Genomic DNA, 20,994 nt, shown 5'->3' on the forward strand with positions numbered 1-20,994 from the left:
GGTCTGGGTGTGTATTCCCCTCACGTGTTTGTGCTGGGTGTGTGTACGGCAGCAGGCTGCACCAACAGCTCCCAGGTGACCCTGTTCACCTCCCAGCAGCCACCTGGGCCTCTGGCCCCGCCCACACTCACAGCGCTCGACTCACACAGCGTCCACATCAAGTAAGTACACACACACACACACACGCATACTCACGCATGGCCGCATACACACTCACACCCTGATCCAGACACACACCCTGATCCACGCACACGAATGCCTTCACACACGCTCAGGTGTTTGTATATGCACACACCCTGTTTACAAGCTGTCATTCCTCTGCATCTTTATATTTACAGGTGAATATAAATGTAACATATTAAACATTATATAAATAACGTGCTGCTGTGTACAGGTGTGATGAGATCTTTTTCTGTAGGTATGGATGTTGTTCTGTATGGTTCTGTGTACAGGTGTTTTGATAATGCGTTGCAGGTATACAGTAGATGTCCTGTATGGTTCTGTGTACAGGTGTTTTGATAATGCGTTGCAGGTATACAGTAGATGTCCTGTATGGTTCTGTGTACAGGTGTTTTGATAATGCGTTGCAGGTATACAGTAGATGTCCTGTATGGTTCTGTGTACAGGTGTTATGATATAATGTGCTGCTGTGTACAGGTTAGCACAGCGACACAGAGCCATAAACAACAGCGGGTGTCATTGAATATGACACCTCAAGAGAGGCTGCAGGCTTATAGATAGATGTGTTTATACTGCATGTCATTGTCTGTCCTCCAACACTACAGAGGGAGGGAGAGAGAGAGAGGAAGAGGCGAGAGAGAGAGAGAGAGAGAGAGAGTTAGAGGGAGGGAGGGAAATAAAGAAGTGATGGGAGAGAAACGAAAGACACATTTGGAAACAGGGATGAAAATAGAAACTGGATGATGATCCAGCAAAGATAGTCTGGATCCATATGTGCGTATAATGTCTGTGTGTGTGTCATTGTGTGTGTGTGTGCTATATGTATGTCAGTAAAGAGACAGAAAGGGTTGCACTCAATCGCACAGACACTCCATCTCTGTCCACATATCCACCTGAACTGAACTGAAAACAGTTTGAGAGTGAATATTAGGAATATTTAGAATATTTGCAATATAAATAATCACAAATCCCTTGTCATTCAGGCTTCCAGCACCGTATAAATCACTGCGATAACGTAAATGACTGATTAACGTCCGCGCTAACGACACGGTTCCACACTCATCCGTCACACACGCAGCCTGACGGCATTCATCACTGGAACAATGGACCTCCTGTTCAGGGCGTGGCCGGCCCCTTGGAGGGGGCGGGGCCTCTCCGGGGCTGTCGAACGCCAGGAAGTACCATGGAGACTGAACGCATTATGATTGTTTTATCTGGGGGATTGATTTGGGCTAATTCTGAAATGGTGAGGGTAGACTGTGACCCAGTCAAAATTCAGTGTAACAAAAGGAGTGTTTGAAACCCTAGGCAGGACAGGACTTTGGTGTGTGTTGGGGAGGGGGGAGGGGGTGACTTTTCTCAGGCTGGAAATAGCACAGAGGACACTCTACCTCCCCTATCAGAGAGAGGGATCAGAGAGGAGGGGGGGGGATGTAAAGAAAGAGAGAGTGAGATGGAGAGAGGTAGAGATATGGAGAAAGAAAGAGAGAGAGAGAGAGAGAGAGAGAGAGAGAGAGACAGAGAGAGAGAGAGAGAGAGAGAGAGAGAGAGAGAGAGAGAGAGAGAGAGAGAGAGAGAGAGAGAGACAGTGTAACAGTATCTGAGCTGCCTGGCCTGTTTCCGTCTCCTCCTCTCCTGCAGGAGAAACCCTCGTCTGGCCTGATAACCACTGTTGAACCGCCGGGGGACGGCTGACACACTACACACACACACTCACACACTCTCTCTCTCACACACATATACACAGGCGTTCTGATTATTTCCTTCTCTCTCCTGCGCTCACGCACACACACCAACTTCTTTCTCTCTCTCCCTGTCATACTTTCCTCTCACTCTATCTTTATCTTTGATGCTTGATTACTGAGGATATTGGCGATATAACACACTGACAAGCACTAACAACATACAAATCCCCTTCCTGTCTCTCTCCCAGGTGGGCCCGCCCCTCTCAGGTGAATGGTCGGCTGGAGTTCTATTCTGTCTTCCTGTCGGTGGAGGGGGCGGAGCCTACCCTGACCTATAACACCTCGGAGCTGATTGAAGACCACACCCTCCGTGACCTCACTCCTGGGACCTCCTACTCTGTTTCTGTCGCTGTGAGTAACGCAAATCATGGTAGAGTTAACGTTAAGTATAAAAAGAGAACTTCATCATTTGTTGTGTGTACATTTTCATCAGCATATTTATGTTTTTTGGTATGATCTGTGTGTTTGTGCGTGTGTGGCAGGCGTGCACTGGAGGTGGCTGTACTCTCAGTCCAGCCAGTCAGACACACACAGAGGAGAGCACCCCAGAGAGCGTCCCTGCCCCCTCCGTCATCCCCCTCTCCCCCCACGCCTTCAACATCACCTGGGGACCCCCCCTCACTCCCAACGGTGAGAGAGGGGAGGGGGGGGCAGGAGCGACGGGGCAGTAGCAGGTTTCAGGGGAGGGGGAAGTCGGGATGGAAGAGTGAAGGATGAGGAGAGTGTGTGTGTGTTTGAAAGTGAGAGAGTGAGACAGAAACAGAGAAAGAGAGAGAGAGAGAGAGAGAGAGAGAGAGAGAGAGAGAGAGAGAGAGAGAGAGAGAGAGAGAGAGATTGTAAGAGTAACATGAATTTAAAAGAGACATGCAGAGAGGGATATAAAAAGGGAGAGGGATGGAGAGAAAGGGAGCGCATGAGAGAGTTAGACAGAGATATAGAGCGAGAGAGAAGGAGAGAGGGAGAGAGGACGGTGGAAAGCGATAGCTTTCTTAAGTGGATAGAAAGTGCTCCCTTTTGACTGAAGCTGTGAACTGCAGGCTGGAAATACACTGGGCTGTCCATCCCTCACCCTCCTACAGACACACGCTCACATATTCATACACTCACACACACGCACGCATGCTCTCATGCACACACACACACACACACACATATATTCACACGATCACACACACATCTACATATATTCACTTCACATTGTACATACACAAAAAGAAAGAGAGATACTATTTAACTGTAAATTACAGGTTTAAATCTAGTATAGTACATCATTTTAGTTTCTATTGGTCACAACTGAAAACAGTTATATTAAAACACTGGAAGCGTATCTGTTACTAATGGCCATGCTAAATGATCAAATGTCTAATATGACAGCGTTTTAGATATATTTAAAAAGAAAAAGAAGAAAAAAAAAATCGTAATCTCCATTAACAGATTATCTCACACTTAACAGGCTTTAGTTCCGGGTAGAGGATATGGAGTATTATTTTATTTAGCTGCTTTTCAGAGGCAATCGTTCGCCTGCTTGGTTCCACAGTAGAACGCTCCGGTTCCTTCCCAATCCTGCGGGGATTAGAGAGATGATCCTCCCAGGGATTAAGACACAGCAACACAGAGACACGCAGCAGAGAATAAGCCAGTTATGTATTTGATTCATTTCAACCTGTCTTATTACAACACACTGATGGACGGATTCCCGACCCACGCTACTCCTTTAATACCACAAGTGTGTGTGTGTGTGTGTGTGTGAGCATGTGTGAGCGTGTGTGTGTAATGGGACGAGGTGAGTGTCTAATATAGCTTTGTATCTTCATTCTGTGATAGTGTGCAGTAAAACCCACAGCTGATTAAAACAGGCGTGCTCTGGGCCAGACAGCGTCTCTCTAAGCCTCTGTGTGCCTTCTGATTGAAGGCAGCCGTGATGGTTTATATGTGCATATAACTATGATTAGATCCTGCATCATGCTTTATAATTGGTTTCTTTTCTTGTGTGTGTGTGTGTGTGTGTGTGTGTATGTTTGTGTGTGTGTGTGCTCCTTCCAGGTGTCATCACCAGCTATGGTTTGTGGATGAATGGCGCCCTGGTCCAGAATTCCTCCTCTGATTGGCTGATGGTGGATGACCTTTCACCCTGGAGCCTCCACAGCTTCAGAGTGCAGGCCTGCACGGCACAGGGCTGTGCTCTGGGGCCTTTGGTCAGCAGGACACACACACACACATCTACACAGACACACAGACACACACACCGGCGTGCACACACAGGTCGCAAATACACAAATACACAAACAGTGTGTCGTGCACGTGAACACACGCACGCACACACACACGTCATAAAACATGCCTCCTCTCACGTGTGGCATATTTGCATTATGGTAATGTCACTAGTGTGTGTGTGTGAGTGTGTGTGCGTGTGTGTGTCAGCTGGCAGGAGACATCATAAAGGTGATCAATTCACGGGGCTCAATAAAGGTCCGTCTGGAGGGGCTGACATTTGGTAGAAATGCCACTCAGGACAGGACACGCCTCTGATGGACCAGACTTGGGCGTTTTTCCAATATGGACGCCATATTTAGCCAAACACCGCGGTCTGCTGACACAGCAGTGCATGGGCTTAGGGGGAGGCAGGAGGGAGAGGAGGAAGACATGAGGGGGAGACGAAGGAGGAAAGGTGACAATGCTGTTTGTGTATATGCATGGCATTTTTTCCTGTAACACAATGTGTGCGTGTGTGTGTTACCAGGTTGAGAGGCGTACTCTGGAGTCGGCCCCGATTGGCCCTGTGTTCCTGGAGTTGAGCAATGAGAGCCCTCGATCTGTCAAAGCCAAGTGGGTGGGCCCTGCCCAGCCCCATGGAAACATGAACTACACACTCTTCTACACACTCACAGGTAATACACACACACGTACACACACACACAACAGTTGTCTTCCCCACCTTAAACGCAATTTAAAAAATAGCTGGATACTAACACACACATCCACGCTAACACACATACACTAGTAGCACAAGCACACACACACACATACCCACAATTACAATAATAACTGCACACACACTGGTTCAAGTTCAGCAATTGTGGCAAATAAGTGCTTAAGTGGTTTTATTTCTAATGTATTGTGCTGTGCAGGTCCAAAGTGCAGCTGCATGAGCTTAGTAAGCACAGCAGCTCCAGTGTGTCTGAATGAGGGGCTTCCTGTTCTACATGTTGTTAATTTGCCCTGAGTTGATTGTCAGCAGTACTGGAGGTAGAGAGAGAGAGACAGAAAGAAAGAGATAGAGAGAGAGAGAGAGAGAGAGATATTGTGATAGAGAGAGAGAGAGAGAGAGAGAGAGAGAGAGAGAGAGAGAGAGAGAGAGAGAGAGAGAGAGAGAGAGAGAGAGAGAGAGAGAGAGAGAGAGAGAGAGAGAAAGAAAGTGCTTGTGGGAGGAAAAGCTGCAAACAGAGGTTGATCTCATGCTCTGGTCTGGTTAGCTTGGTCAGTTAACACACAGCGAACCGGCACACACATTTAAACATATATTCTATTACGTATTTAGCCGGCTAAAATAAATCAGATAGGAGAGAAAAGGAGAAAGAAGTAGAGACGAAAGCAGAGAAGAAAAGAGAGGGTACAGAAAGAACAGGTCAGGAAAAGCTAGAGAAGGAGAGGAGAGCAGAGAGGATAATAGAGAAAGGGAGAATAGGATGGGAGAGGAGAGGAGCGCTCAGGACATTGATAGTAATCAGACTTGTAGCATGTGCTCCTGACCCCTCTCTCTCTGTTAGAGTGTTAGCTGGACGGGCGCATCCCCACGCCTTTGATGTGGTCTTCACACAGGAACACACAGATTACTGCAGGAGGCGGAGGAAGACAGGGGGATGAGGAGGAGGAGAGACACACAGCTTTAAACTAGCTACCCATGCTTCCCTTTGATACACACTGCCTTTATGTGTGTGTGTGTGTGTGTGTGTGTGTGTGTGTGTGTGTGTGTGTGTTAAGATGGCATCAGAGATAGTGTAGCCTAAAGATGAAGTGTTGGAAAGGTGCTTGTCTAGATTTGCAAGTTTTAATTCACAAACTCTTCTCCTTTGAGTTTCCCAGTGTAACCTCAATAATACTATCTCCATCAGGGCACTCTCCCTCTATACTTCCTCTCCCTTATCCTCTCCTTCCCTTTCACCTCCTCTCAACTCCTTTTCTCACCTCTCCTCTCTCCTCCTCTCTTCTCCTTTTCTGTCCCTCCTCTCTCCTTATCTCCTCTGCTTCCCTGCATTCACAGCTAATAAAGGATGTGTGCTAAGAAAAGAGACAGCTCTCTCTTTCTCAATGTTTCTATATTGCTCTCTCTCTTTCACTTCTATCTCTTTCCTTTCTTCATCTTCTTCCCCCTTCTCTCTCTCCTCCTTTTCCTCCTCCTCCTCCTTCTCTCTCTCTCTCTCTCTCTCTCTCTCTGTCTCTCTGTCTCTCTCTCTCTCTCTCTGTCTCTCTCTCTCTCTCTCTCTCTCTCTCTCTCTCTCTCACTGTGGCGGAGTTGTTGAATCGTCCACACACACTTTATACCTATTGATTTCTTTATGGTGCCACATTCCATGGACTTTCACCCCCCTCACACACATACAAAGAGCACACACATATACACAGCTCACCACACACACACACACATGCACACTGACAAACACACACACTATACAGCTCCTGTGAGATCTAAGTGGAATTAATGTGATTGTAATTAGCGCAGGGCTGTATATCCTGCTAGTCCTGCAGCACGGGGGCGGAGTCAGCAAGGGACTACCATGGCCCACCCATGACCTCCCTGGTGTGCGTGTGCGTGTGTGTGTGTGTGTGTGATGTCATGTTCTTTATGTCATTCAGCCTCTGTTCTTTCATCTCTCTTTCTCTCTCTCGTTTTTTCTCTCCGATGACTTTACTGAGGAAAATGAACAAAGAGACAGAACACGTTTTTGAAAATGAACAAAATGTTTAAAAAGTGTGGACTGCCAGAATTATTATTTGTTTTAATGGACCGTTCTCTCTCTCTCTCCCTCCCCCTCTCTATTCTCTCGCTCCCCCCCCCCCCCAGGAGCACAGGAGTCAGCAGGAGAGCTGTCGGGGCGGGAGGCCGGGGGGTGGGTGTCTCTGGAGGGGCTCCGGCCCAGCTCCTCCTACCTCCTGTGGGTGAGAGGCTGTAACAGTCAGGGCTGTGTGGAGAGCCAGCCTGCTGCTGCCACCATGGCCCCTGCAGGTAATGGAGACACACACACACACCATACACACTCACATTCTCACACACATGCATACTGGACAATCAAACATGCTGCACACGCAAACAGACACTCACTCCTACTTTGTGTACGCAGATCTCTCTCTCTCCTTCATCCCGTGTCTCTCTCTCTCTCTGTGTCGCTCTCCCTCTGTCCTTTATGACAGTGCTAACAGGACCTCTCATCCACTTGTTAAATTGTTGTTGATTTTAATTATGACTCTTATGGTTCAGAAATGTCACAAATGTCCCTTTTTACGACGGTCTGTCCACATGGAAGGAGCCGTCTCATTGGCTAAGTAGCTGCAGCTTCATTCACTCTGCTTAATGGTCCACACACATTCTGCACAGATTTACTCACCAGCCAGGCTTGCGTGAGTTTGCGTGTGTGCGTGCATGTGTGTGTGTGTTGGAGGACCATTATCTTGGTGATATAATGACCAGTATTTCTAAGAAAGACCATCTTTAGAGTCCATCTGTCTTCCTTGAAGAAGCAGGGAAGTGGAGGAACAAGACATTAAACTATCTCTTACATGTGTCAAACATACACACACACACATCCACACACACAAACACCCTCCTACACACTTACATTTACAATTATGAACACACAGTTACACACGTGCACAAATCCTTGCACACTTTATGCCTCATGCCCGATAAACAAACACACCCAAACGCACTGTTCTCTTTTCCATCTGTTCAATGTTAGCATGATTACAGCATGTGTCACGGGCATGTTTGTAGACCAAGAGACCTGAGCACTGCTAAGATCTCCTACTCCCACACACTCTCTTTATTTCTCCCTCTGACTGCATGTTTGTGTGTGTGTGTGTGTGTGTGTGTCTGTGCTAGTGTGTTGTAGTGTATGTATATGATTAACTAGTTGAATGGAAGTTGATTATGCATACTGATAAAGGCCACAGCTGATCAGAACAGACGAGACACATTCTCTCTCTCTCTCCCGCTCACACATACACACACATACTCAGACACACACACCCTCTCTCTCACACTCTCACATACTCAGACACACACGCGTCTTGCCAAATAGCAGTCACAAAACAACAGAGGCAGGAATGAGGAAAGTTCGACTGAAATAAAGAAATGTTCAAGTTCAAAACAAAGACAAGAGGAAGTGTAAAGTATAAATTTTAAATACCACTCCTCCCCCCCCCTCTCTCTTCCTCTCTTCCTCCTCTCGGCAGATCTTTAAACTTCTCTACGTCGATCTGAAGCCCTGTCTCAATCCCTCCTTGTTGTAAGAGAGAACAGAGACAGAGCAGAGCTAAGAGAAGGAGTGGAAACATAAAAGTGCATAGTTTAAAATGATTAGTGACATGTCTGATATACCTGCAGCATGAGCACACACACACACACACACACAGGTGCACACAAGTGTACACTTGCAGTTTAGCCAAGACACACACTTACACTCTATGTACACACACACACACACACACACACTATGCTTCCTTGGAGCTCTCCATACACACACTTAAACATGCACCCAAACTCCCTCCCAAGATGCATACATACACAAACAGATAAGTCATTCAAACAGTCAGTGTTGGGGTGCTGCTGACCCCAGGGGCACACAGTTAAACACTCATAAATGTGGTGAACAGTGCAGACTATGGACACTATCAGGACCCCCAGGACCTCCTCTCCAGGACCCCCCCCCCCCACACACACACACATACACAGGTCTCCTCGTTTTCTGCTTTCTGCATTCACTCTTTGGGCCCTATTTTGACAATCTGAAACTCAAGTATCAAAACGCAAAGCGCAAGTAACTTTGTGGGTGTGACTCCAGCTTTGTTGTTATTTTGCCGGTGGGTATTTTACTAATGGGTGTGGTTTGGGCGTAACGTGCAATAAACCAATCAGAGCGTCATCTCACATTCCCTTTAAGAGCAGCGCTTGTTCCATGGCGGATTGCTATTATAACGGCGGATTTTCCAGGCGCACGCCAGGAAAGGTTCACAGCCGTGGAGACCAACGTTCTTGTCAGGGCCGTAAGAGATCGAGAAATGACATTGTATGGGAAAAAAAGAGCAGTTTTCTCACTGCACTAAAGTTCCCGCTTATGCTGCTCATTCAAATTCTCATTTTTATATATATTTTTTATTTTTGTAATTTGTTTTAATTGTTTAGTTCTTAGAATTAGTTTAACTATTGTAATTTTTTTTAACTTAATTTAAGAAACGGTAGGCCCTATATGTTTATTGTTTGCGCCTTCCTGCCACAGTAAATTCCGTGTTTGTGTAACATAGGCTTCATGGCAAATAAACCAAATTCTGATCCTGATGGAGATGGGAAGAAACCCATCCAAATTTAGCTTCGGTTAAACAATGCATGGGAGGAAATTGCCACAATTGTTACAAATCAAGTTCACATACATAGAGATTTCTCATGAAAATATTTGTATAATCATTGAAGAAATGTAACATGCCATAAATCAAAATAATGTAATGTAGCTTCGCAGAAAGAAGACCCTGGCCTCGCCAGCAGTGCGCACGGACCAATCTTGCGCCCTTAAAATAGCATCTGAATAATAGACCACGTTTTACCTGGTCAGTGGCGGAATTGTTTTTCGGAAACTGCAAGATAGCAGCAGGGAACGTTTGCGCCGGAACACGCCTCCTTTTTCGTTGAACCGCCCACGGGAGCGCAAAGTCATTTTGATGTGCGTCTGTGGAGGAAAAAGTCGGCCTTGCGTCGAGTGCAAACTAGGAATGACACTTGCGCCGTTGACTATCAATCAAGTCAATTGCGCTGGGTGCAAGATCGGGCCCTTTATCTCTCTCTTCCTCCCACACTTATTACCTTTTTTTGTAGTCTTCTATTTCCTTCCCTCCTTCCCTCCCTGGAGTGGGACCTGAAATATGGAGGTGAATTATGTTAATCACATATTCACACTCAAACTAATTTTGGGGTGCTGACATGAGTGATGTGCTTGACCTCCAACACGCACACACACACACACACACGCACACACACACACACATGGTTTTGCTTTCTTTGTTTTCGTTCTCTTTTCTTCTCTCCAACGTTGCCTGTTCACCGAGCTGTTTCCTGTCTTCCCCTGTGACAGATGAGTCTCCAGGGCTGTGTGTGTATGTGTTTGTGTGTCTATGTTTGTGTGTCTATGTCTGTGTGTTTGTGTGTGTGTGTGTGTGTGTGTGTGTTTGGGGTCCAGCCACCAGACTGACAGACGCAACTCCCATCCATCAACACATTAGCTATAACCCTTCCTCTACAGGCTCTACTCACACCAAGAAAAAACACACCATCATCATCATCTCCATCATCATAACCCGTTCACTCAAATCAAACATCACCTCATTTTTAACCAAATCTTTTTCTAAAGGATTCCTTACTGGTGGGTTAAAGGGTTCCGACAAGTCGCACATTCTCAGCCAATGTGTATTTATTTAGGGGCCAACACTATTAGTGGCACATCACTCTCATCTACACACCCTCTGTCTCTTTCTCCTTCTCTCTCTCTCTCTCTCTCTCTCTCTCTCTCTCTCTCTCACACACACACACACTCTCTGTCTCTGTCAAGAAAGTCTTTGTTGTAGATCACAGAGTTAACTCCTGCCATCATCTGAATGATCATCCCTGACACATGAGAGTGGTGAGGGGAGTTGAGGGGAGACAGAGAGAGTCCTACATGTATGGAGAGCCAAGAGGGTCAAAAGACACCATGCTGTTGTGTCTGTTGTTTGGGGGTTCAGAGTGTTCTGAGCACACTCAGTGCTGTGGAAGGCTTTTAAATGGATGAGCTCCAGGAAGTCACGTTGTTTGTGTGTGTGTGTGTGTTATGTAGTACATAACCTCCAGCCGTCCTATTTGGTTCTTTTTCTCTTCCTTCCATTCCTCACTTTCTCTCTTCCCTCCAGTTTATCCCCTCCAGTTTTTTTCTCTGCTCCCCCTATAAACTGTAAACATATGCCTTCATCTCTCTTTCTCCACCCCCCCCCCCCCCACTCCCCTTCTCCCCCCCCCCCAGCTCCAGAGGGAGTTCTGCCCCCGAGGCTGGAGCGTGCTGGCCCTGCCAGCCTGCTGGTGTCCTGGGCCCCCCCGGGCCAAGCCAACGCCCCAGAGCTGCTCCACTACACACTGCTGATGAGGCTAGCGCCCCACGGGCCTCTGCTCCAGTAAGAACACACACACACAGCGTTAGGGCTTAACATACACACACACACACTGTTCTGGCCTTTAAAGGGTTATCAGATTGTCTAGTGGGCAGAGACATATTAGGTGATTGATTGATTCACGGATTGACTTGATTGATTTATTGATTGTGAATAGTATACATACAGTACATACAGTATGACTACTAGAACATACATATGCAATAAACACTGGCCTGGAGGAAGAGAGACAGAAAGAGAGAGTGATGAACAGAGAAAAAGAGATGAAGATAGAGAGAGAGGGGAAGAGAGAGAAAAAGAGAAGGTGTTGTAACCAGAAAAGAAGGAAAAAAACTGTTGTGCACATTTGATATGTATTCATTACATGCTTCCTGACAACAAATTGCAATTTAATCCAAAAAGAGGAGATTCTCATTCAGCAGTAATAAATAAATGACTAGTCCCATGTATTATATATCACTCCTATTTCCTCATTGCTGCGCTATGGACCTCATTGTTTCATGTGATTTATTCATCATGTCCTATGGAACATTTCTATACACTCACTCTCTCTCGCTCGCTCTCTCTCTCTTTCCTTTCCTCTTTTTCTGGAGGAGACTAGTGCAGCATTCATTCACCAATTACCCAGCATCCTATTCTTTTGACACTTTGTTAATTGGAGCCCAGATATGGGATATCACGGGAGCAGCCATCAGTACAGGTCCCTACATGGTGTCTAGGGGCATGTGTGTTGGTGTGTGTATGTCACTGGGTGTGTGTGTTGCTGTGTGTGTGTGTGTTGCAGAGTGTGTGTGATGCTGAGTGTGTGTGTGTGTGTGTCAGTAGTCAGTAGATGGTCCTGATTTAGAAACCAAATAGACAGGAAGGAACAGCTGAAGATAGTTAAAGGAAATGTTATTATTCAACATTGTTGATGCATACCAACACAATGAAACATACTCCACCTCTTTCTGTGTGTGTCTGTGTTGGTCTACATGCTTGTGTGTGTATGTGTCTGTCTGTTGTGTGTGTGTGTGTGTCCTCCCAGTCTTCTGGAGAACGTGAGCAGCACCTACAGCTACACAGTGGAGGGTGTGTCTCCACACACAGAGTACCTGCTCAGACTGGTGGCCTCCAACTCACATGGACACACAGCCAGCATCTGGACCAGCATACGCACTGCTGAGGACGGTGAGCTCACACACACACACACACACCACACACACACACACAGGCACAGACACACACAGAACTAGACACAAGCACGCTCGCTCGCCCTCGCACCACACAGACACAGCCACAAACACAGCACACACAGGCACAAACACACACATACACACACACATAAATACACACAGATACATAGATGCACGCACACCAGACACACAGACATACACATTCAACTGGAGGAATTCAGTAGAAAAGAGAGAGAAATAAAAGAGAAAGGAAGATAGAGAGGGGGAGAGAGACACAGCCCATCTGTTTCTAGGAAGCATGAGAGAAGGGATGGAGAGAGAGAAGAGAGAGAGAGGAGACAGAGTGGAAGAGAAGAGGTAGAGAAGAGAGCATGGGAAGGTGTATAGCATCTCTAGGTGACCTAGCCTGTGTCATTGATGGCTAATTGCTGTAATAGAATCATATTAGGCACTAGAACAGACTCTCTCTGCAAAGTTATAAATTAATTACTCACTCTCTATCATCACATACATTATAATTATATTGCCTGTATTTGCATACATTCAGGATGTGTTGTATTATGGACCATCGCCTTCTCATTAATATGCAAAATTAACGCCTCTGCCACTGCCCCACACACACACACACACACACACACACATGTTCAGTTGTAGAGTTAATGCTTCGTATCAAGAGGGTTCAGGGCTGCAGTCTCTTGCTGTGCTGTGTGTGTGTTGGCACATCTGTGTGGCCTCCTACATTCTAAGGTGTTCTGGATCATTATAGAGGAGTCGGACACTCGTTCTACGTGCATGCTGTGTGTGTGCTTGGTAATAGATTGTCCATCGTTCAAAGCCCTCTCTCACTGGGACTCTTACAGGGAGAACATGTGTCCAGCCCACACTGTCCAGCCGACTATATCAATCAACACACACACACGCGCGCGCGCACGCACACACACGTCTCTCCCATTTCTGTCTGTGACTTTAAGAGTGGCACGGTATTAGCTGCCTAGATGAAGTCATGGTGCTTTTTACCACAAATAGGAGCGTTGTTTTCAACTGTGCCCTGTGAAACGGCAAAACGGCACAAGATGCCCCCGCCCCCCCACATCAGAGGCCGTCCGCCCGCCACACAGGATTATGGGAGATTCTGTGTTTTAGTGTCTGCTAGCACCGCTAATAACGACTTCCTCACATCTGTAGCTGTACATATTCTATCTCTTTCTCTCTCCCTCTCCCCATCTTCCCATCTCTCTATCTACGCCTCTCTTAGACACACATACACACATCTCATCATTGTGGCCCATCATGGTGAAATGGTGTGCAGGGAAGCCCGCACTAAATTAACACCGGCAAAGAACTGAGGAGATTCTTCAAAATAATGTGTCAGAAGGAGGTGATGGAGGAGGGGTAGAGGACAGGCAAGGTGGCAGGCGAGAGGAAGAAAGACAAACCAACACATCCTTTTTTCTTTCTTCCTTCTTCTTCCTGTCTCTTTAATTTGAGTTCCTCCTTCTCTCTGAAACGGGGGCAATCTTAACATCCGTCAATGCATTTGTATTTAGGGCGTGCAGTTCTCTATTTTAGAAATTGCCCAGAGGTTTTAAACAAGCGTTCACACCAGAAGGAATGCCTTGTTTTCTATTGGAGAACAGACAAGTGGGGTTTGTTTGTTTTGGACCTCTGGGTATGGCTGACCACAGAGAACATGTGTTTGTGTTTCTGCTGGAGATTATTTTAATTCATCACTAGCTGTAAACATATTTAACTGTCCTATATAATCTTTCTTTAGTTTTGAAAATAATTCGAAAAAGTACTTCACAGTAAATGTTTTGAAAAATCAGAAACAGTAACCAAAAAATACATAAGCAATCCTGTTCTTTCATTCAGTATTTAGTTTTTCTTCATACATGTGTTGTTATTAAGGTACAGACATCAATGCAGACATTCCAGAGGGGTTTAAATCCTCAGTGTCCTCTCATAAGGCAAAGAGCCTGGCTACACACCCAACCTATATCTGTCTCACCGCCACAAACCTGTGTTTAAATAAACACAGATTGACACACCTTGTACCCCCCCCCCCCTCATCACACATAGACACATACTCTCTCTCTCACACACACACACACACCTACACACCCCAATCAGGCCAGTGAATTGACTCATCTAATATTGAGTGTTTCCTGTGCCTTGGTGGGAGCTGGCCTCTGTAGAGGAAGAGGCTCTTCATTACCTCGGTTCTGTGTTGGGTTTGTTTGATTAAAAACATGAATTCTATGTGTAGTGTCATTACAGCCTCTTTCTTCTCCCTCTCCTCCCCTCTCTTCAGTCCATCTGGGGAGGAGCAGGGGGTATCACCTAGTCCACCACAGATGAGGGCTTTAAGTATTCACGAGGAACCACTCGCTTCTCCCTTTTATCCTTCCATTAAAATTTTATATCCATCTTTTTAATGTAATTTCGTCCGTGAATTCTTACTTCTCAAACCTGACAGATAGTCCTGTGAACATAAACTTTGCCATGTTCGACAGCTCCTGCCCTTTGTCTTTGCACATGTTCTCCCCTATGTGTGTGTGTGTGTGTGTGTTCGTGTGTGTGTGTATGTGGACGTGTTTATGTGCGTGTGTCTGTGTATATAATAATTTGACTGTGTTTCTGGGATCTCTGACTGTATCAAGAATACAGCTTTGTAATAAATTAAAAGTATATATATATATATATATATATATATATATATACTTATTTTTATTTTTTCATGAATACACCCCATGTTTATCATGAGTGAACTGAAACTGATTCATTTTTTCAGTATTTCAGTAGATTTCATATATTTTAATAAAATGTAATCGTATAAATCTTCATTTATTAAGTTATAATTTTTTCTTTGTGAACTATACGCATTAATGCATTTCATGGCGCTTATAGTGATCTGAATTTAATAGTATACATTTGTGGATTTGCTCCATTTGTATAGATTGAGCACATTTCAGGGTGTTATGTGGATATGGATGTAATTCCTTTGTAAGCCAGCCGTACAGCTGTATCATCCTCCGGACGGAAACCCAACAATTTGTCCTCTTTAACACCGCCGTTCCCGCTCACCTTCAAAAGGCCCCATCATCTCCTCAGCGAGACCTCCGCCAGGCTAAAAATAATCCCCCTCCTCCCCCCCCTCCTCCCCTGCCGTCTCCCCCGGCCTTGTCACTTGATTGTGTTATTACTATGCTAACCAAATCCTTATAAATGTGATTTAAGGCTTGGCGGCCCGTGCTCTTGTTTAGCCTTCTGCTGTGGCCATTTACTGTAGGGGTAGGGGGGTGGGGGAGGACAGGAGCGAGGGAGGGAGGAAGGAAGGAGAGGGGTAAGGGGGAGGATGGGAGGGAGGGAAGGAGAGAGGAAGTGAGGAGAGGGATAGGGGGTAAGGTAGGATGGGTGGGTGGGAGGGAGGGAGGGAGGGAGGGAGGGAGGGAGGGAGGGAGGGAGGGAGGGAGGGAGGGAGGGAGGGAGGGAGGGAGGGAGGGAGGGAGGGAGGGAGGGAGGGAGGGAGAGAGGGAGGGAGGGAGGGGGAAGAAGGGAGTAATGGAGGGAGAGTGGAGGGGGTTAGTGGGTGAGGGAGGGGGGAGGAATCAGGGAAGGGGATCTCTAAGTATTCCAAACGAAGCACCATTACAGCTGTTCCATAGCAGCTTGATTGGGGCCGAGAGAGAGAGAGAGAGGGGAAAGGAGAGAGAGCAAAAGAGAAAGTGTGCAAGATAGTGGTAAAGAGGGAGAGAGAGTAGGGGGAAAGGGAAAGAAAGATGGAGGGAGGAATAGAGGGAGCGTGTGAGAGGCACAGTGAGGGAGAGAAGGGGGAGAGGGGGAGAGCAGGCCCGTTATTGGGCCTGTGTTCTTGCCTGTACCCAAAGAGCAGTAAAGCATCAATAAAATAAAAAAGCACCTGCATCTTAAATGAAATTTCAATTGAAAAACTTAACAGCCCTTCAAATTGCAGAATTTAACACGGCCCAGTAAAGCCTAAATAACACTCAGAAACCTCAATGTTGAGGGGAGAGAAGGGGAGAGTGGAAGAGGAGAACAAGATTGGGGGAGGGAGAGAGACGGAGAGAAGGGTAGAGGAGAGATGGAGGGGAGGAAAAGGAGAAGAGGGGGAGAAAGGGAGGTGGATTGGGTGAAGGGGTGGGTGGGATGGTGGGGAGGGTGGGTGGGGAGGGTAAATACAGGCTTGGGGTGGTAGGAGGGCGGAGGGGGGGACAAGAGTTTTGGAGGAGGGTGAAGGGGGTCATATTCAAGGTGACTCGATTGTCTCATGTGGTAAAATTATTTACAATTAAGTCTTCTCCAGAGATCAACATAGAGAGGGATGGGGGAGACTGGCAGACAAACAGACATGACAGACAGACAGACAGGCAGTAAACAGACAGACAGTAAACAGATATACAGTAAACAGACAGACAGACAGACAGTAAACAGGCAGACAGACAGACAGACAGGCAGGCAGGCAGGCAGTAAACAGACAGACAGTACACAGGCAGATAGACAGACAGACAGTAAACAGGCAGACAAGCAGACAGACAGACAAGCAGACAAGCAGACAAGCAGACAGACAGAGGGAGCTCCTTGGTTATTCCTCGCGTTTCCTGGACCTTTGTGGTAATTGAATCAGTTAGAGTGCTGAGTGGAGCAAGCATAAAAACCTGTTAACCTAAAGGTCAGCAGTGTGCATTGTTTATTTATCAGGACCAGGAGGGATGGAGGGAGAGGAGCTCCAGCAGCCCTGTCACACTGCCGGTATAAAAAATCACCCTCAGCTTGAGCAGTGCTGGCTCGCTGAAACACACACACACACACACAGACATATGCACACACACACAAACGTACACATTGGAATCACAAAAACAGGAATGTAAATGTGGATATGGACTCACAGGTACCAACTGTAAAACCTCTGTCACTCTCTAGCACCAGGATGTTATATCAATGTTTTATTTACTGCATTGTGTGTTAAACATTGTGTGTGTGTGTAGTGTTGGGTGGCTGTGGTTAACTTGTTACATCTCTCATTTCTGGTCCCCTAGTCATTACTGACTGGTACTGAAGGTGTAGACTGTGGTAGGGATAAGGTAGGGTGAGGTAGGGGTGAGGTAGGGGTGAGGTAGGGGGTGAGGTAGGGGTGAGTTAGGGGGTGAGGTAGGGGTGAGGTAGGGGTGAGGTAGGGGGTGAGGTAGGGGTGAGGTAGGGGGTAGGTAGGGGTGAGGTAGGGGGTGAGGTAGGGGGTCAGGTAGGGGTGAGGAAGGAGGTGAGGTAGGGGTGAGGTAGGGGTGAGTAGAGAGCTCAGGGGCGAGAGTGCCTCTCTCTCCACCCTCAGATCCCGGTAACTCCTAAAGGAGTCGGTAGCGGTTAACGTTAGCACTTAGAGTCTCACACAGCACGCTCTGAGAACGCCCAGTCACCTTGATCCAGCTGCCCTTGCCAGAGCACCATTACCCGTTTCTGTGTGTGTGCTCACGCGCGCGCGTGTGTGACCATTACCCTGGTACTGTGGGATGTAAATGGAGAGGGGAAACATTACCTTTAAATGAGCTTTCATGGGGCAGAAATATCAATCAGACCCAGGCAGGGGGGAGGAGGAGGGGCAGGGAAGGCAGGGAGGGGGAGGACCAAGGGAAGACTCCGCACCACAGACATGGAGAGGTAAAATTACATTCTTTCCAAATTTAACATATTGAGAGAGGAGAGAAAGAAAGGAAAAGGCAAAATGAGAAACCGAGGTAGTAAGAGATTAAGAACGAGAGGGAGAGAGAGGGTGCAACATGAAGAGCTTTAGAGTACTGGTGTTCCTGCCCTCGTCTCGCCTGTTGGCTCACCCTGAGTGTGTGTGTGTGTGTGTGTGTATGTGTGTGTGTGTGTGTGGAGCTGGTGAACCACTTTGAGAAAATGACCAGTCAGAAACTTAAGTGATTACACGGCTGGTCCAATCTCTACTCCTCTCCACTTATCTTGCTTCTCTCTCCTCCTGTCTTTTCCTTTACTCCTTTCTCCTCTCCTCTCCTCTTTGCTTCTCTCTCTTCTGTTTCCCAGACCCTGGGCCTACAGTAGTCTCTCCTCCTCAATCCTGTCCCTCCTCCTCCTCTCCTGGTTAGACTGTCGGCCCAATCTCTCCTCCTATTCAGTCTATTGTGGTTGACTAAGCTGGACCCAGTACCTGGCCCTGAGCACATGTGTATGTGTATGTGTGGATGTGTGTGTGGTGATATGCACATTGTTCCATCCTCTGTTTTAATCCCTGGAATAGGGCCCACCAAATCACTGTTTGTCCTTGTGATGTCACTCTTCACATCCGTCGTTGATAATTCTGTAGAAATAAGTCCACTCTCCTCCTTTCTCATCTCCTTAGCACTAACACACACACACACACACACACACACACACACACACACACACACACACACACACACATACTCTGATACTCTGGAGCTGAAAGGATCTAATGTGTATTTTTTTTTTCTCTTCTTACCTTCTTTTGGTCAATCTCTCCTCTTCTTTCTCCCCTCCTCTCTCTCTCCCTCCAATCTCTTTCCCTCCCCTCTTTTGCTTTCATATTTTCCTTCGTCTTTCTGCCCCTCTCCTCTCTCTTTCTCTCCTTGTTTCTCTCTATCTCTCTCTCTTTCTCTCCTTGTTTCTCTCTATCTCTCTCTCTTTCTTTGCCCCACAGCTCCAGGCCCTGTTGACCCCCCCGTGGTGTCACAGCTCCATCCTAGGAATGCCACCCTGTCCTGGGCCAGCCCTAGCCAGCCCAACGGGGTCATCACTCACTACACTCTCTACCTACACGCCATCCTTCCTGCCAACCAATCAGACTTCAGCACCACATTGCCTACCTTGACCTTTCACCAATCAGGTCCTACCACCACACGGCCGACCCTGGTTGCTGGCCAATCAGGCCTCAACCCACCCCTGCCTACTTACCAATCAAACTTGAATACTACTCTGACCATTGACCAGTCTGGTAGCAACACATTTGTACCTGCTTCCCCCTCTGGCACCAACCCCAGCCAGCTTTCCACCACCCCCCTCGGAACCCACCCCATCCACAACACCACCCAGACAGCCCGTGTCCATGGTAACACAACTCAATACACTTTCCTCCACCTCCAGCCATATCAGCTGTACAGCCTGCAGGTAACCAGACACAAAACCACACTGTCACTGCTGTACACTACTCTGCTCCACTCTAATAACTGTACTCTACTCCCACCCCCTCTCCCCTGCCAGGTTGAGGCGTGTACCCAAGCAGGGTGCTCTCTGTCTGGGGCGTCCCGCCCCCTGCGCACCCCCCCTGCTCCACCAGAAGGGGTCCCGGCCCCCCAGCTCTACTCAGACACCCCCACCTCAGTCCTGCTCTCTTGGGGGGCTCCCCAGAAGCCCAACGGACCCTTGGAGGGGTGAGATAGGGGAGAGTGAAGATAATGAGAATGATCTTGAATATGAATGGATTCTTTTTCACAACAGAAAGTACTCTTTTATCAAACCTCTTTTCTGCCCTCCCTTTACAACTGTCCCACTATGCACCCTTTCTCTATATGTTCCCACTCCCTCTTTCTCCTCCAGCTGGGTGGTAGAGAGGAGGGTGTTTAGGACCCAGCAGGTCTCCCAGGTGGGTCGGGTCCCGCCGGGACCGGTTCCTCTCTCCTACCAGGACAGCTCGTCGGCGCTGAGCCCCTGGACCTCCTACCAGTACCGCCTGCTGGCCCAGACTCAGGCTGGCACCGGCACCGGGCCCTGGAGCTCTGTCACCACCAGACCCTCTCGTCCCGCCGGCCTCAGCCCGCCCACGGTGCTCGTCTTGGGGCCAGACTCGCTGGAGGTGGGTGGAGAGGGCTGGAGGTGGGAGAAGGGTGGGGAGAAGGTGGTGGTCTAGTGGAGTGTAATTTTTTGTGAGAGGGATGAATGAGAACAATTGTGTTGTTAGGATTAGTGATGTTATATAGTCTCAGTTTAGTGTTTTTAGTTCATATGATTAAAATGACCTTTAGTTTAAGTGTGTGTTTTAGACGTTGAGGAGACAACGTGTTGTCTCTGAGTTTAACAATGAGGACAGTCTCTAGTCTTTCTCTGTTCACACACACACACACTGTCATACTTACTTAACTCAGTCTTCAGACAGACACTAAACTCAAGGTCCCCTTCAGGAAGTGGGAGGGGTCATGATCTTGTCTGATGCTACTTCCTTCCTGTCGGCCATCTTGAGGATGGGAGGGATAAAGGCTCGCTCATATGCCAGCTTATCCTAAATGAAACCTTCCAAATGAGCTGATGCTACCACGCCCACACACCCACTCACACACATGCACACTATTGAGACACACACACACATTAAGACACACCCCTCCATACACACTTGAACATACACACACACACCATAAACTCACACAAACGCTAATGCTAACACACATCAAACTCACAGACACACACTCACATACCGACACACCCTTGTGCTAATGCTAACA

General features: G+C 47.3%; 1 protein-coding gene across 1 annotated transcript in view; it reads left to right on the forward strand.

Moving 5' to 3' along the window:
* Positions 1–20,994, forward strand: part of ush2a (Usher syndrome 2A (autosomal recessive, mild)) — a 133,184-nt gene that overhangs the window by 59,856 nt on the left and 52,334 nt on the right. Inside the window, exons 37-47 of the mRNA XM_084668085.1 lie at positions 2–161; positions 2,114–2,276; positions 2,408–2,555; positions 3,969–4,120; positions 4,666–4,813; positions 6,988–7,149; positions 11,186–11,333; positions 12,358–12,500; positions 19,200–19,666; positions 19,760–19,929; positions 20,096–20,351. Of these exons, the coding sequence (XP_084524211.1) occupies positions 2–161; positions 2,114–2,276; positions 2,408–2,555; positions 3,969–4,120; positions 4,666–4,813; positions 6,988–7,149; positions 11,186–11,333; positions 12,358–12,500; positions 19,200–19,666; positions 19,760–19,929; positions 20,096–20,351 (2,117 nt within the window). The remainder of the gene's footprint in view (position 1; positions 162–2,113; positions 2,277–2,407; positions 2,556–3,968; positions 4,121–4,665; positions 4,814–6,987; positions 7,150–11,185; positions 11,334–12,357; positions 12,501–19,199; positions 19,667–19,759; positions 19,930–20,095; positions 20,352–20,994) is intronic.

This window comes from Hypomesus nipponensis, chromosome 12, assembly GCF_054491055.1.
Source record: "Hypomesus nipponensis isolate SF chromosome 12, ASM5449105v1, whole genome shotgun sequence".
Classification (NCBI taxonomy): domain Eukaryota; kingdom Metazoa; phylum Chordata; class Actinopteri; order Osmeriformes; family Osmeridae; genus Hypomesus; species Hypomesus nipponensis.